General features: G+C 52.9%; 1 protein-coding gene across 4 annotated transcripts in view; it reads right to left on the bottom strand.

Annotated features, from left to right (window-relative positions):
• Nucleotides 1-322: 322 nt before the first annotated feature.
• Nucleotides 323-14,115, bottom strand: part of MORC2 (MORC family CW-type zinc finger 2) — a 38,120-nt gene continuing 24,327 nt past the window's right edge. Inside the window, exons 8-27 of one of the 4 annotated variants that reach the window (XM_065904320.1) lie at nucleotides 12,756-12,915; nucleotides 12,533-12,644; nucleotides 12,027-12,152; nucleotides 11,528-11,607; nucleotides 10,849-10,931; nucleotides 10,295-10,380; nucleotides 8,786-8,926; nucleotides 8,539-8,693; nucleotides 8,322-8,450; nucleotides 7,734-7,839; nucleotides 7,310-7,442; nucleotides 6,193-6,267; nucleotides 5,732-6,112; nucleotides 5,115-5,246; nucleotides 4,669-4,723; nucleotides 4,144-4,285; nucleotides 3,794-4,039; nucleotides 3,606-3,699; nucleotides 1,725-1,904; nucleotides 323-581 (exon numbers count right to left, since the gene is read on the bottom strand). In XM_065904320.1, coding sequence (XP_065760392.1) covers nucleotides 513-581; nucleotides 1,725-1,904; nucleotides 3,606-3,699; nucleotides 3,794-4,039; nucleotides 4,144-4,285; nucleotides 4,669-4,723; nucleotides 5,115-5,246; nucleotides 5,732-6,112; nucleotides 6,193-6,267; nucleotides 7,310-7,442; nucleotides 7,734-7,839; nucleotides 8,322-8,450; nucleotides 8,539-8,693; nucleotides 8,786-8,926; nucleotides 10,295-10,380; nucleotides 10,849-10,931; nucleotides 11,528-11,607; nucleotides 12,027-12,152; nucleotides 12,533-12,644; nucleotides 12,756-12,915 — 2,685 coding nt within the window. In that variant the 3' untranslated portion in view covers nucleotides 323-512. Of the gene's footprint in view, nucleotides 582-1,715; nucleotides 1,905-3,605; nucleotides 3,700-3,793; nucleotides 4,040-4,143; nucleotides 4,286-4,668; nucleotides 4,724-5,114; nucleotides 5,250-5,731; nucleotides 6,113-6,192; nucleotides 6,268-7,309; nucleotides 7,443-7,733; nucleotides 7,840-8,321; nucleotides 8,451-8,538; nucleotides 8,694-8,785; nucleotides 8,927-10,294; nucleotides 10,381-10,848; nucleotides 10,932-11,527; nucleotides 11,608-12,026; nucleotides 12,153-12,532; nucleotides 12,645-12,755; nucleotides 12,916-14,115 lie in introns of all 4 variants that reach the window. The other 3 variants (XM_065904319.1, XM_065904318.1, XM_065904317.1) reach the window with 3 other exon arrangements.

Below are 14,115 nucleotides of genomic sequence, written 5' to 3'. Positions count from 1 at the left end.
CCATTCGGACCACCACTCACCTCCCTGACCTGAGGCAGGAGCCACGAGGCAGGAAGCTCCTCAGCACCAAGCCTCCTGCTGATCGAAGCCCCATGGAGATCCCCTGGATTGCAGCTCCTGGGGGAGCACCAGCCTGGGAAGAGTCCTGTCCCTCCCCCAGCCCTGCCCCTGGAGCCCCTCCAACTTCCAAATGGCTCTGGAATTCACCACATCTTGAGGAGCCAGGAGCCAAGAGAAGAAACTCAAGATTTGGCATCCTAGTTCTGTCCTTTGTCCAAGAGTCACCAAAAAAAATGTATGGTCTCACAGCAGGCACAGCATGTTGTTTCTTTCAAAAAATAAATATTTATAAACTTAGGGTGGAAGATTCAAAGAATCAGAGTCTCTTTCCCACCAAAAGCACAAATATACCATGAGTCAAACCAAGGTAAGTCCATCAACCCATAAATGAAACGCCACCCTCAGGAGCTCTGCCTTGAGGGGCAGGGGAGCTGATCTCTTGGCTCCGGGCCCTAGTCCCCCTTGGTGATCAGGTCCTCGATGTAGGCATCCAGCTCGTCGTCTGTGTTAATGTCTATGTCCTGGAACAGAGCAGGGCAGGGTCAGCCAGGGCTCACAGGGTGGTGGGAGGCCCGCCTCCCCAGCCTTCTTGCAGCCCAGGTCATGCCCTCTGCTCTCCCCCTCCACCCTGTCAGGCCATCCTTCTTGATCATCCATCCGCTCCCCGTCCTCCGACTCCTGCCCGCCTCCCCACACCCAGGTCCCGCCTGCCCCAGCCTCACTCTTAGACTCAACACATCCAACAGCTCGGTACCACCACCCACCCCGGGTTGTTCCTGTCTCAGTACAGGGCCCCCCACCTTCCCTCTACTCAGGGACTCAGACAGACTAGAAGAGTCATCCTTGTTTCCTCCCCTCCCCTCAGACACTTCTCTCCCTCCTCACTGGCACCGTCCAAGGTTCAGGTCTCCAGAATCTCTCACCCAGATAACTGGGAACCTCCTCAGTGGAGTCCTGGACTCTAACCTCGGCCCCTCCTACAACCAACCAAAGTAAACGTCTTAGGCTGCACGCGTCCCCGCGCCACACGGTCCAGGGACCTCCCACCTGGTACAAGGCCCTGCCATGGGCCCTGCTCTTCCCTCTGCCCGCAGCTCACACCCCACCCCAGCACGACTGCTTCTGCCTTCAGCTCAAACCGCTGCTCACAGAGGCGCTCCTGACACTAGTACAGTGGCTTCCTGTTGCTCTCCTGTTTCCTCCGTGGCACTCCTGCCATCAACAGCTGTCTCCTGGCCCTGCTGTGCTACAAGCGCAGGGCCCCTACTGGTCACCAGGGGGCACAGGACAGAGTCCCCATTTTCCTGCCCAGATGAAGGGCTGAGACCACAGGACACTCCCCACTTGTGGGCTACCCACTCCCATCCAGGCGTCATCTGGAAAACCAATAATGTCTTTGTTTCATGACTCCGAGGTGTCTCCAACCAGGTTGCAGGTCACCATGTCTAAACAAGGGCAAAAGTCTGATACCGTGGGGTCTGGCTGGGATGAGGCCCAGGCAGCCGTACCACCTCCAGCCCTCCTGGTCAGGATGCTGTGCCGCCAGGGATGGAACCACAGATTCCTGTGAGTGGGGAGAAGGGAGCACGAGGTACCCAGGCCCCCCTCCCGAGACACCAGGTGGTCCGCTGCAATGAGAGGGCGGCCTGGCTCACCTCCTGCACCTTTTGCAGGAGTGCCACGATGTTGGTCCTCAGCTTCTGCAGCTTCTCCTCCGTCTCACGCAGCTTTCTCTCAGAGGTGCGCAGGCTCTCCTCAGAAGCCTTGGCCCGCGAGTCAGCGCGGCTCTGGTAGGAATGGCACAGGTTCTGCAGCCCGACTTCATACTGCTTGAAGTACTCTTTCTGTTGGAAGAAAAGCCAGCGGGTAAGTGCATGAGCTTACAAGGCCCAAGGGCCCTTCCAGATGGGCACCGGTGTCCCCAACTGGCTCGGCACCGGGAAGCTCGGTCTGAGTGGGTATCAAACCCAGGAGCCAGTGTCTCTGCAGCTCCAGAGAGGAAAGACCTTGAGGCCCACCCCCCAGGGCGGTCTCGAGGGTGGAGACGGGATCGCACACAGGAAGCACTTGGCCAAGAGCTCTGCAAACCGCAAGCCGTGAGTAAACAGGAGGGCTGATCCTCACCGTTCTGCTTTCTAACTTCACAACAGCACTTCTGAACAATCCACATCCAAGTCACACCCAACAAGTATGTATCAAGCTCCTATCGATAGCAGATACCCCATGTTTGTGTAGTATATTTATACAGCATAGAACTACCATCTTCTCCAAACACCTGAAACTTCCCAGTGGTGGGCACAGCTTCTCTAGACATGAGGCTTTTCAAAGTAGTAGAACACTTGTTTTGAGTGAAAGTTACATGGACTCTCAATATGAAAAACAATTTAGGTATTATCTCTTTATGTTTAACTTATTTTCAAGGTTATTATGATTTACTCATGAATCACCAGTGAGAATGAAAAGGCCATTTTGATGAACACAAGCCTAGAACCCACAGTCTGGCTGACCACCACAGTCTCACCAACTGTAGCATTTGTTTACTTTTGTGAAGACCTATGAGCTACCTAGCACTGAACGGCTCCTAACTGCTGTTTTAAAACATGTTAGAACTATTTAATTATTTACAATCTAGAATACTATCCTAGTAAATCAAGATGGCAACAGAAACTTCAAGTTCTGCACATAAAATAATTATCACTTGACGGCTCAAAATAAATGTTGAAGCAGATGCCAAGAGTATTAAAATTTAACATACAATGTCATGAGCCTAACTATGATTCCTAAATGTTTTTTAAATTTTTTCACTTTTAAGCCATTACAGATTTACAGGCAGTTATGCTACTTTTAAAGTACATATTTGAATCTAGTATTTGCAGGGCACCTGAGGGTTTCATGGAGCTCCTTCCCAGCATGATGAGAAGTAGGACGGCCATTTACAAACTGACACAGACACAATGAACTTTAGAGTTCTGGTGTGTCCCTAACATGAAAAGAATGGGAGTTTGAGTTATTTTAGGCATTTCCCTTAGAAGGCGATTAAGTTGGTACATTAGTGGTACCTCCTTTCACAAGTGTGAGCCAAAGGACTATTTCAGGCTCAGACACTCCTGTTGACCATGCTTTGGCCTGGGTCATGCCCACTGTAGAAATCCCACTGCACCCAGGCTTTGCTCTGAATTTGGCAACAGCCTGAAGCCAAGAGGAACAAAGCTGACAAGAGGACGGCAGGCCGACCCAGTTGGCCCATCAGCAGTTTGCTCCTAGGACCTGCAGAGGACGCCTGCAGCCTAAACAACGGCAAGCACTGAGGTGGAGCAGCTTCCTGGGAACCCATCGCCCTGGAGAGCAAGACCCTGGTCCTCTCAGTGTTCTGGGTTCAAATCTTGGCTCTGTCACAGCAGAGTGGCAACCGCTCTGAGCCCAAGTTTCTTCAACTCCTAGCCTCATTTCCTTTAAGTGGAATGGAGATCTCTGACAGACTTTATGGAGCACACAACTGAGAACTGGCAGTCACAACAAGCACCATGGTGGGTGGGCAGACTCACCAGAGGAAACGATATCAGCTCATCTGAATTCATAGCACTCAGCTCCTTCTTAGAGATGGGGAAACTTGGAGGCAGGAAGTACCGTAGACAGTTCCTAAACAAGAAGGAAGGTGGGACAGGAAATCAGAATGGCACAGAGTTGGTGGGCAGCCACCACTGGTCCCAGAGCAGGACGATAGATAACACACCGAAGAATCTGGACGAGGAGGTCAATGGTCTCGTGGTTGGTGCTGGGGGCGGTGGTGTCAGGTTCGATGGGGATGCAGTCCGAGGTGGAGGGCTCTGCCGTGGCTACAGCTTGCAGGGCCACCGAATCCCCTGCCGGGGCCACAGCCGCCACCACCTCTTCCCTGCCCTCCTGACGTGTGTCCGGGCTCTGATACTCTGGGGACGGGGGCTTCATCAACCGCACGTCCTCACTGCCTCTCTCCACCCTAGGGAGAACCCAGTGATTGTCACACGTGTTCCAGGTTCCCAAACGGGCTGCCTGCCCCTGCCCTGGCCAACTGTCAACCCATCTTCCCGGAAGGGGTGTTACCAGCGGTCTCTTGGTGTTGTGTCCGTGGGCACATAGTCAAATTTCACCTTCCACCGCACCGCATTCTTGCCCACCTCCACAGCTGTGACACGGCCTGTGTACCACTCCCTGTTCACACGCACCTCCACGTGCAGCCCTTTATCTGAGAGTGGGAGCAGGACTGGAGTCAGAATATTGGATGGACTAGAGCCCCCCACCCAGCCAGGGCCACCCAGGTTCACAGGGACAAGAATCCCTAGCAGTTGATCCCACTAGCCGCCCTGGCCTCCTTCCCCACTCCCCCTCACGAGGGTGCCACGCAGCACCAGGATGCCTGACGGCGAGAGGTGAACACCAAGGAACGACGCTAAAAACAAACATGAGGGTGTGCTAGCCTCAGAATGCTGCTCCGAATTAACACTTGAAACCACCGTTGGATGAGACCCCAGAGCCAACAAAGTCTCCAGGAGCCTTCGCAATGAAGTGCCGCTGACCAAGGGACCCTTTCCCACTGCCCCAAAGGCTCCAGGTACCTCCTAAACTTACCTTTCTGAGCGCTCTTGAGGTCAGCCGAGTCCTCTTCCCCAGAGCTGTCTGAGAGCTGCAAGGACAGTCTGTTAGAGACACCGCCAGTGTCCCTGCAGAGAAGACCGTCCGCCCGGGGTCATCTCATGCCACCTTAGGCAGCCTTTTAAATGCCTGAGCTTCATGGAGAGCCACTCTGTCAACCACTGTCTCAGTATCTACACACCTGCCTCCAAAAACCCCCGAACGACAGAGCAGGCGCGGGGCAGGACGGCCCAGGTCTGCGTGGGCGTCAGCTCAGGCCTGTGAGCAGAGGCGCCGTCCGCCCCAGGACCCTCCCGGGCACTGTGCTGCTGGCGTGTGTGTGCCTGCAAGCCCCTCAGAGCGGGGCTGGGCCTCTGGTCGGCGCGTGTCACAGCCTGCAGGGGCGGGCACAGACCCCGGGCGCCAGGAGGCTGAGGACCTACCTCATTCAAGTCCTTCTTTTCCTCCTTCACAGCAAACTTGCCCCTCTTGGACCTCTCCTTCCTCTTCTCAGCCTCTTCCTCTGTTTCTTCCTCATCAGAGGCCCCGAGGCTCCGCTTCCGACCAGGAGTGGCCTGCTGCAAAAGCAGCAGGAATGTGAGGGACTCTTTCAGCCCCTTAGGTGCTGGAAGAGCCCATGTGGCCTAAAGGCGCCGTTCAGAGAGGGGCCTGTGGGTCTCCGTGTCCACCAGGGCTGGGCACCCATGGCAGCCCCCACGAGGCCCTCAACTCAGGGCTGCGGACGCAGGGGCCTCTCGGCTCACACCTCACTGCGCCACACTCGCCACTGCTGCCCCCAGCTGCCCCCTCTGCCCACAGCAGGAGCAGCCAGTGGAGGTGACTCGGGTGTCTGGGGTACCAAACCTCGGAGGAGTACCAGAGAACTTCCTGGACAGGGGACCAACAAGCTCTGTGCCCCCTCCGAGTGCCCGTGATCCCTCTCCTGCTGCAGGGGCAGCAGGGAAGCCGGACTCCCACCAAGCACCGCCCCATGCCACCAGCACTGCCCCTCCACTCCTGTACCACCGTGGGCGGCGCTGGGGGAGCAGCTGCGGCTCACCGGGGAGAGTTTAGCGGGCAGCTCTGGCTTCTTGACCCCTGGAGTCTTCAGGGCTCGGGGGGAAGGGACCTCCCGAGGGCTCCTGGAATTGGGCTGGGGAGATGGTAACGGTGGCTGCACTGGTGGGCTGGGCCGGGACGCAGGCCTGACCAGGGTGTTGGCAGGCTTCCGGGGTGCCTCGGGAGGCTGGAGTAGCCGGGAAGTGCTGGCCTCCTCCCGGGCCGCCGGGGCAGCAGGCTTTGGGGTGCTACTGATGACAGGAGCCTTTCTGGGCTGGCTGGCTGGCCTGGGAGCTTGAAGGGAAGGGGGTCTGCTCGGGGCATTCTTGATCACAGCGGGTAAAGGAGGCGACCGAGGACGCTGAGGTCTACGTGCAGGTTCCTGAAAGAGGATCAGAGAGTGAGAATACCAGTCCCAGCACGAGACACCCAAGAAGAGCCTCTGCCACCCCAGGGCTTCACCTCAGAGGAAGGTCTGGTGGTCACTTCCAAGGGCAGTTTCTTCAGGTCAGCCTGGGAGCGAATGGGTGTGGTTTTCTGCAGGGTAAACAGGATAAGGAGGTGGTTTGTGTATCTGGTGCTTGGAAGTCAACTCTTTTTGGAGCCCCCTCTATCTGGGACAGTGGGCAAATAAAGACCATCTGGACCACAGTCCTACTATTACAAGCCTCCCATTCTCACTGAGAAGACAGAAACAGACAGTAAGCCACCAGCAAATTACAGGATTCTACATGATTACTCCAGCAATCAAGAGACTGGGGAAAAGTATCAATGGACTAAATTCCTACAAAACAAGTCAAAAGATGGGAGATCCCTAAAGGACAAAGTCAGAAAGGACCCATGGGATTCGGCAGACGGAGGCACACATACACGACGACGCGAGGGCCTGCCTGACCGGAAGCCAGAAAGGAAAACACTTTTCTAATAAACACAATAAAAGGTTGAGGCCACACACCTATCTTAACCCTGACTAATCAATTAAGGAAGAAACAAGCAGCTTTTTTTTTCTTAATGAAAAAAAAAATGGTTCAATTTTAGAAATATGAAATTCAAATTATAAGATGTATATCTTTTTTCAAATTTTCAAAAACATTTAAAAAATACTTGTATTTAAAAACAAACCTAAGATATAATACATCTTCTGGAAGATAACTTGGAAATAAACAAATCCACAGAATTTTAAAAATCCTTTTGCTCTTTCAAATTCACTTCTGGAAAACTATCCTAAAAAAATAATTAGGCATTAAAAAAAAAGTATGTGTGATATGACACAAAAGTCATGATCTCCATATTTCTAATAAAAAATACATGTATTTATGCTAGTGGTCATAAAAAGCTGGATATGAAGTTAATGGTGGTTACCTCTAAAATAGGATATTTCCTAAAGTTTCAAAACATTCCAAATGAATTGGATCTCTTTGTAATATACAATTTTTTTTTTTAAGAATAATCAAGGCATAGGGGAAGGGGGCGTTGGGAAGCTCGGGCACTGCTTACGGATTCAAAAGGAGGGTGAAACTGAGCCCGAGGGAAGAGAGGAACACTGAGGGGCCCGCCCACCTGCCCACTGCCCATTCACCTGCAGAGCCTCCAGCTTCTCCTGCTGCTGGCGGATTTTCTGCGTCAGCTGCTTCTGCCGCTCCTCCTGCGTCTTTGGGTCCTTTCTCAGCGCCCCCAGGGGGAGCTTCTGCTTCTGCTCAGAGGCCTCGCACCTGTGGGGACGGAGTGCTAGAAAAGGCGTGGCAACTGGCTCCAGGCAGCGCAGCGCCCTTCCTCCTCCGCCAGCCCGTGCTCTTTCTCATCAGAGCGATAGCAGACCTCCCAGATGCACAGGATTAATACTCACGCAGGACACGGTTCTATCTCCAGGCACTTAGTATGCACGGCAAGACAGAGATGTGGTAAGGATAGAGCAGTGACTTCAAGAAGCAGAGTGGAAGGGTGGAGAAAGGTCGGGGGGTGCGGGGGATGCCCACAAACTCCTTGTTAGAAAAAGCGCTCACCGGTCCTGCTCAGGATCAGGGTTCATGGAGCAAACCCAAGTATCAGGGTAATCCCTCTCCACAGAATTCAGCTGAAAGGGGAGTGTCCGCCACTTCAGACACAGATCTGTGACCAAAAAAACACCCCCAAGCGTCAGCCATGCCCACCAATAACGGTCAGGCTCCTCCCAGCCAGGCCCAAGGCAGAGATGCCCCTGACTGTCTGTGCAAAGATCCTCAGCCTGGCTCCACCTCTGCCTTCCTAACAGAACAGTCACTCTTACCAGGGACAGTGATTCCAGCAAGGATGGAAACTCTATTCATACACCCTCAACGGCCCCAGCCCTCTCCCCCTTACAGCAGGATCCTGGCTCAGTCATCACTCACGCTTCTACCCATGTGGTATCAAACTGGGTTAGATGACCTCCTGCCTTGTTCAGGAGGGACAGCTGGGCACGGCACAGTCCCAAGACTGAGTTCCCAGGGCCCTCACCAGACAGACTGGTACACTCAGGCAGACAAAAGTCCCTGAATGTCGGTGCGGTGAGACCAGCACGGGACCACGATGGAAAGGAGCTGGGAAGAGGTGCTGCGTGACACCCAACTCACCACACTGGATGGTGGTTGGGATCTCCATGGATCGCCGCCGCTTGTAGCGCAGCTCACTGGATGGGGGCTGGTTCCAGTTGGCAGAGAGGTAGCCAAACTCATCCCAGAACTTGATGATTCCCCGCTGGGCTGGAAGGCAAACGCCCACGTGTCGAGTGAGGAGGCAGGCCCTCAGTCGGGGAGGACCCCCGGCTGGCAGGGAGGAGCGGGGCATTACCAATGGCGATGTCCTTCCAGTACTGTGCCAGGTGCTCCCCCATGGCCCGCAGCAGGTGCCGGTACTCCTTGGCGTCCGCAAAGTCCTGCTTGTTGTGTGTGGGCTCCAGGACCAGGTAGGGCACATCGACGACCCCAACAACCCCACCACACGCCCTGCAGGAGACGGAGGAAGACACCGTGGTCACCCACTGGCCACAGCCCTCCCACCACCTGTCCACGCTGAAGCCCTCCCTGGCAGCACTCACATGCCACCTTCCAGCTGTGGGCCCACTTTCTCATACATCTTGATCAGGCGGCTACAGTTGTAGATGAACATTCCATCCAGGTCCCGGTGTTCGATGTTGACCCCGAAAACAAAGTTCAGTTCCTTAGGTTCTTTAAGTGCTCTAAGAAGGCGAAAGATAAATTCAACAGATCAACCCCTTAACACACACCACAGTGCTTACGATTAAGCTGAAACTTGAGACACTTAGAAGTTTTGCCTTTGCATTCAATATGCAACCCGTTAAGACTCAGTAAGGATACGCACTGTGCAGTCACTTAGTTCCCCCTAATTAAAAGCAAACGACCCTGGCTTTTGGTATCAAACAGGAATGGATTTAAGAATGAAGTGGATTCTGTGAAGCTGCTGCAAATCTCTACAAAGATAGCTGTACTTTGGAATAAACACAAGGTAATCTGCAAACAGCAGAGAACCCACCAGCAATGTGGGAGACTCGGGTTCAACCCCTGGGTTGGGAAGATCCCCTGGAGAAGGGAATGGCAACCCACTCCAGTATTCTTGCCTGGAGAATTCCATGGACAGAGGAGCCTGGTAAGATACAGTTCATGGGATTGCAGAGTCAGACACAACTGAGCGACTAACACTTTCACTACAATCTGCATAAACACTCCACCAATGTGACAGTGATTAATTTTAGATAGACAAAAATTCACAAGAACAATGAACACATGAGAGAAGAAACAGCTATCATGGGATGTTAACAAAATCATGGAAACTGAAAAGGAGATAGACAACCAGTGGATGGACTCACAGGACAGAAACTGGACACCTATGCCTGTGGTGAGGAGGTCAAGAAGCAAGCAGGAACTCATGCCCAGAGCCTGCAGAGGCTCCAGACGTGCAGGCAGACACAGACCCCATGTGATGAGCATGACAAATGCCCAGTTGAGATGAAAAGGAACAAACTCAACCTATAGCATTATTCTATATCTGTAACCAGGGATAAAAATTTAAGAGTCGGTAGCACCAAGTGGGAGACCGTTTATAAGCAAGTTTATAATTTATAAACATATAATTTTATATATAAATTATATAAATTTATATAATTTATAAGGAAGTTTACAACTGTATTTCTTACACGTTCTATATTTTACAAGTTGTCTATGATAAGCACTTTATCCATCCTTTCAATGAAAAGAAAAAGTAAAAAGGAAAGAAAGAGGGAAAGGACAGGGAAGGTGGGGAGAGAGCAGAGGCGAGAGAGGGAAGTGGGGAGGGAAGGTGAGACGGCGCCCATGAGGACAGGCTGGTGTTCCACTCAAGGTGCTGGTTCTGCCCGCCGAGTCCTGGCTCAGGAGGGAAATGAGCCAGGAACTCACCCTGGGAATCACAGCATTAAAGGCTTTCTCAAAGGAACCATGTGTGACAGAAGGCAACCTAGCAGGGCGGGGAGGGAGTCCTCGAGCTCTCTGTCAATCATCCACACAAAAGTACATGGTTATACAAGACCCGCGGGCAGCCGGGCACTCACCGCTGCTTAGCCTCCTTGATCCGCTTCTTGACGTCGGCTTCCCTGCGCAGAGTAATGGCTGTGTTCTGGACCTGTCGCAACATCACCTAGAGACACACGCCAGCACCAGATAAGGAGAGGAAGGCCTCTGGGCCACAGCAGAGAATGTCACAACAGGCCTCATGTGGATGCCAAGACCAGACTTGGAAATTTAGCTCCCTTCTGCAGAAGAGGGCCCTCACCAGGGACAAGTTCAAAAGCTGTGCTTCATGTGACCAGAACTGCTGGCCTGAAGGGAACAACCCCAAACAAAGCCACAGCCTACGGAGGTGCATATGGCAGAGGAGGGGCAGAGAACTGCTTCGACCACTACTACTGTGTGTGACGCGGGCAATCAACGCTCTTCCATTTCCTTCTACGAACTGAGGATACTGTAACAATGTCCTCATGTGGTGAGGTGCCATGAGTGTGTAACAGTGACTATAGAAACATCAACATATCCCATTTTACAGCTTTAGCGCAAGGGTTCGTGATTGGCAGGACATGGAGCCAGGTCAGCAACGCTGGAGTCTCACCCTGGAGTCCCGCGTGAGATCTCCGCCCAGGCGCACTTCCAATGTCCGAGCTTTGCTCTCTGCCTCCCGTGCCTTCTCTTCAGCTGAAACCCAGAAGAAGAAACCATGATAAGAACGCAAAAGATCAAAACTCTTAATCAATCCCCCCTTAGTGTGCAGTCCAGAAACATGGGAGTGCTGGAGTGCAGACTTGCTTGTAAAGTCAAGAAGGCTGCGAGGAAAACAGACACGTTTTTCCAACTCTACAAATAAATCAGACAAATAAAAAACTGCCTGAGGCAACAAAAATTAAACCCTCAGTAGGAGCTGAAAGTTACCAATGTCCTCAGCAAACCACTCTCTGCAAGCGGCCAAGAAGCTTTGCCAGCATGAGAGACCTTGAGATTTTTACCCTGGAGTCAAGAAAACCACTTTCATGAGCATCTGTGCCAGAGGCCAGTGTGGGATTCTTCGCTTTGGGCAGAGGAGCTGAGGAGTTAGTGCTGCTTTAGGTAAGTGCCTATAAATGTGTGAAGGAGCAGCCTGGGGAGAAAAACTGCTGAGGTGACTGAACGTGGAGGGGGTGCAAGAGGAACCAGGGCAGAGGGCCAGGACAGCCCACCCTGGGTGCTGGATGGAGCTTCTGCCACAGTCAGTCCCCAGACAACCCTGCCCACCCTCCTGCCCAGGGGTCCATTACCAATCCTCGCCACGTGCTCAGCTTTCTTCACCTCCTGCTCTGCGCGGGTCTTGAACCGGCTTGATGTGTACTTGTACATCCTAGGGAGAGGTGGGTAACCTCAGGGCCCGAGTACCAGGGACCCAGGGCAGCAAGTGTCCTGCCCGCCCCCACCATGAGTCCAAGCCGGGTTTCTTTTAGCTAAAACACTCAATCCCCGACTCCACCTGCCCTCGGCCTCCTGCTCCATCTCTGGAAAGCAGCCTCCCTGTACTCACTGAGAGAGCCGCCTGTGCCCCCTCACAGAAGGCACGTTCAGCGAGCCTCCCCGGCCACCGCCGTCCCTCCCTGGGGACCCAACAAGTTTGTCCGCAGTAAATCGCAAGCAGTTTAAAGGCCCAAAGGCAGTCAACACCGTCCGCCGCTCAGCCACCATGACTCCAAGGATGCCCCAGAGACACTCGGTCAGGCCCCGGCCTGGGCCCGAGGAAACGGCAGGCCCGGGTGGGCGGGCCCCTACCTGGGCTTGTAGAGGCAGCAGGAGAGCCTCTTGGTCTGCACCTTGTGCCCATGGATGAAGATCCGCATCCGGGGATCAATGTAGAGCACGGCAGCATAGGCACGGAAGGAGCGGCGCTCTGGCTTGCTGGAGGTGCGGGAACAGAGCGTGTCTCTCCACCCCACTCCCAGTTCCCTCCAGGCCCAGCGGGATGGCCTCTCCTCGGGTTCTCCATCTGTCCACTTCCCACCTCAGCTCCTCTTGCTGCACGTGCCCACCACGTCCCCACTATAGACTCGGCAACTCCTCGCCCCTCCAGGCCTCTGTCTCTTCCTCAGTTAAGTAGTTGGAGCAAGGATCTGGATTAGCTCAGGACCCGCTGTCATCCTATTCATCCCTTCCGCCTTACGGCAGGAAGACGTGGCATTCTCAGCCTTACCAGCTCTAAAGCTGGGGAATTCAGGGCACACGCTCACCCCCTCGCCCTCAGGTCACCTCCCTTTTCCTCCCTCCCCAGTCACACTCACGTGCCCTCCGGGGAAGTCTCCGCCATCTGGATATCCCTTGGATTTGAGATTATGTCCAGCTCTGGCTCTCCGTTATCCATGAGTTTGAGGTTGAAGATGATTACCAGCGTTCCTAGGAAACAGAAATCCTCCTAGGGTTCTGGCAGGCAACCCCAGCCAGCCCCACACCACTCGGGGCTCAGAGAGCTCCAGTGCTAGGGCTGCAGGTGCAAAGCTTCCTTACCGCTGTCCCCAGGAATCTTCATGAACTGAGTCATCACCTCCTCTTCACTGCGGAAGGGAGAGTATTTGTAGATGAGTTCTGTCTCAATGGCAAACTTCTCCACGTTATCTGTGACAGGTTCCCGGTTTCGAGCGTTCCAAGTGGGCAATGGGACTATCACCTTTGGAGTAAGCACAGCAGGTGCTTTGAAGGAAGCCCCAGAACAGCCGTCTCCCCAAATATGCATCCATCTTGTCCTTCCCCACAGCGGCTCCACACTGGCCCCGAGCTCCCAGCCAGGTAAAGGCTCTAGCTTCTGCCCCTTCCCAAGGCCCAGCCTCAGTTGCTAGGTCCTCTGGGTACATATGCTGGTTGATGGCCAGGGGGTCTCTGCATGAGCAGTTCCCTGCTTGGGATGTCCTTGGTCACTCCCCCAATTTGTTAATAATTCAACTATTCCCCCTAAGCAAAATATATTTCCAACTATCTAGTGAAACTCCAATACTTTGGTCACTTGATGTGAAGAACTGACTCATTTGAAAAGACCCTGATGCTGGGAAAGATTGAAGACAGGAGGAGAAGGGGATGACAGACGATGAGATGGTTGGATGGCATCACCAACTCAATGGACATGTGTTTGAGTAAACTCCGGGAGTTGGTGATGGACAGGGAGGCCAGGCGTGCTGTAGTCCATGGGGTCACAGAGAGTCGGACACGACTCAGTGATTGAACTGAAGTGAATCCGAAGGCACACACAGACATAACTTACAACTCAGCAATTCTACCCCAGGTATCTACCCTAGGAGAAATTCCTGTATATACTTACCGACATATGTGTAAGAAAAACACAAATAACTGCGGAATGGATAAGCTAAACTACAGTGTATTCATAGAACGGAATTCTGGACAGTGATAAAGACGAACCACCTACAGGTACTAGCATCAACAGGGATGGATCTCACAAACACAATGGTACATGAAAGCAGCAGAATACAGAATCAAAAACAAACCCTAGGGAAGGAGGTTCGGGAGGAAGGGGACATGGGTGTACCTACAGCTGATTCTTGTTAATGTTATGACAGAAAACCACAAAATTCTGTAAAGCAATTATCCTTCTATTAAAAAAATTTTAAAAGAACCTCTACAGGATGGGTCCATTTATATAAAATTCAGAAGTAGGGAACTAAACTACTATTCAAGAATGCATACACAGGGGACAAAATTACAAAACAAGGAAACGATCATCACCAAAGCAGCTTCTTTGGAGGTGAATAAGGAACACAGTGGGTGAGGGGCTCACAGGAACTGCCAGCCTTAGTCTGTGACAGTGGCTATGTGAGTACCTGCTTTATAACTATTCTCTCAAACACACACAGATTAT

The sequence above is a fragment of the Muntiacus reevesi genome, chromosome 13 (assembly GCF_963930625.1).
Source record: "Muntiacus reevesi chromosome 13, mMunRee1.1, whole genome shotgun sequence".
NCBI lineage: Eukaryota > Metazoa > Chordata > Mammalia > Artiodactyla > Cervidae > Muntiacus > Muntiacus reevesi.
This window is presented reverse-complemented; position numbering and strand designations above follow the sequence as displayed.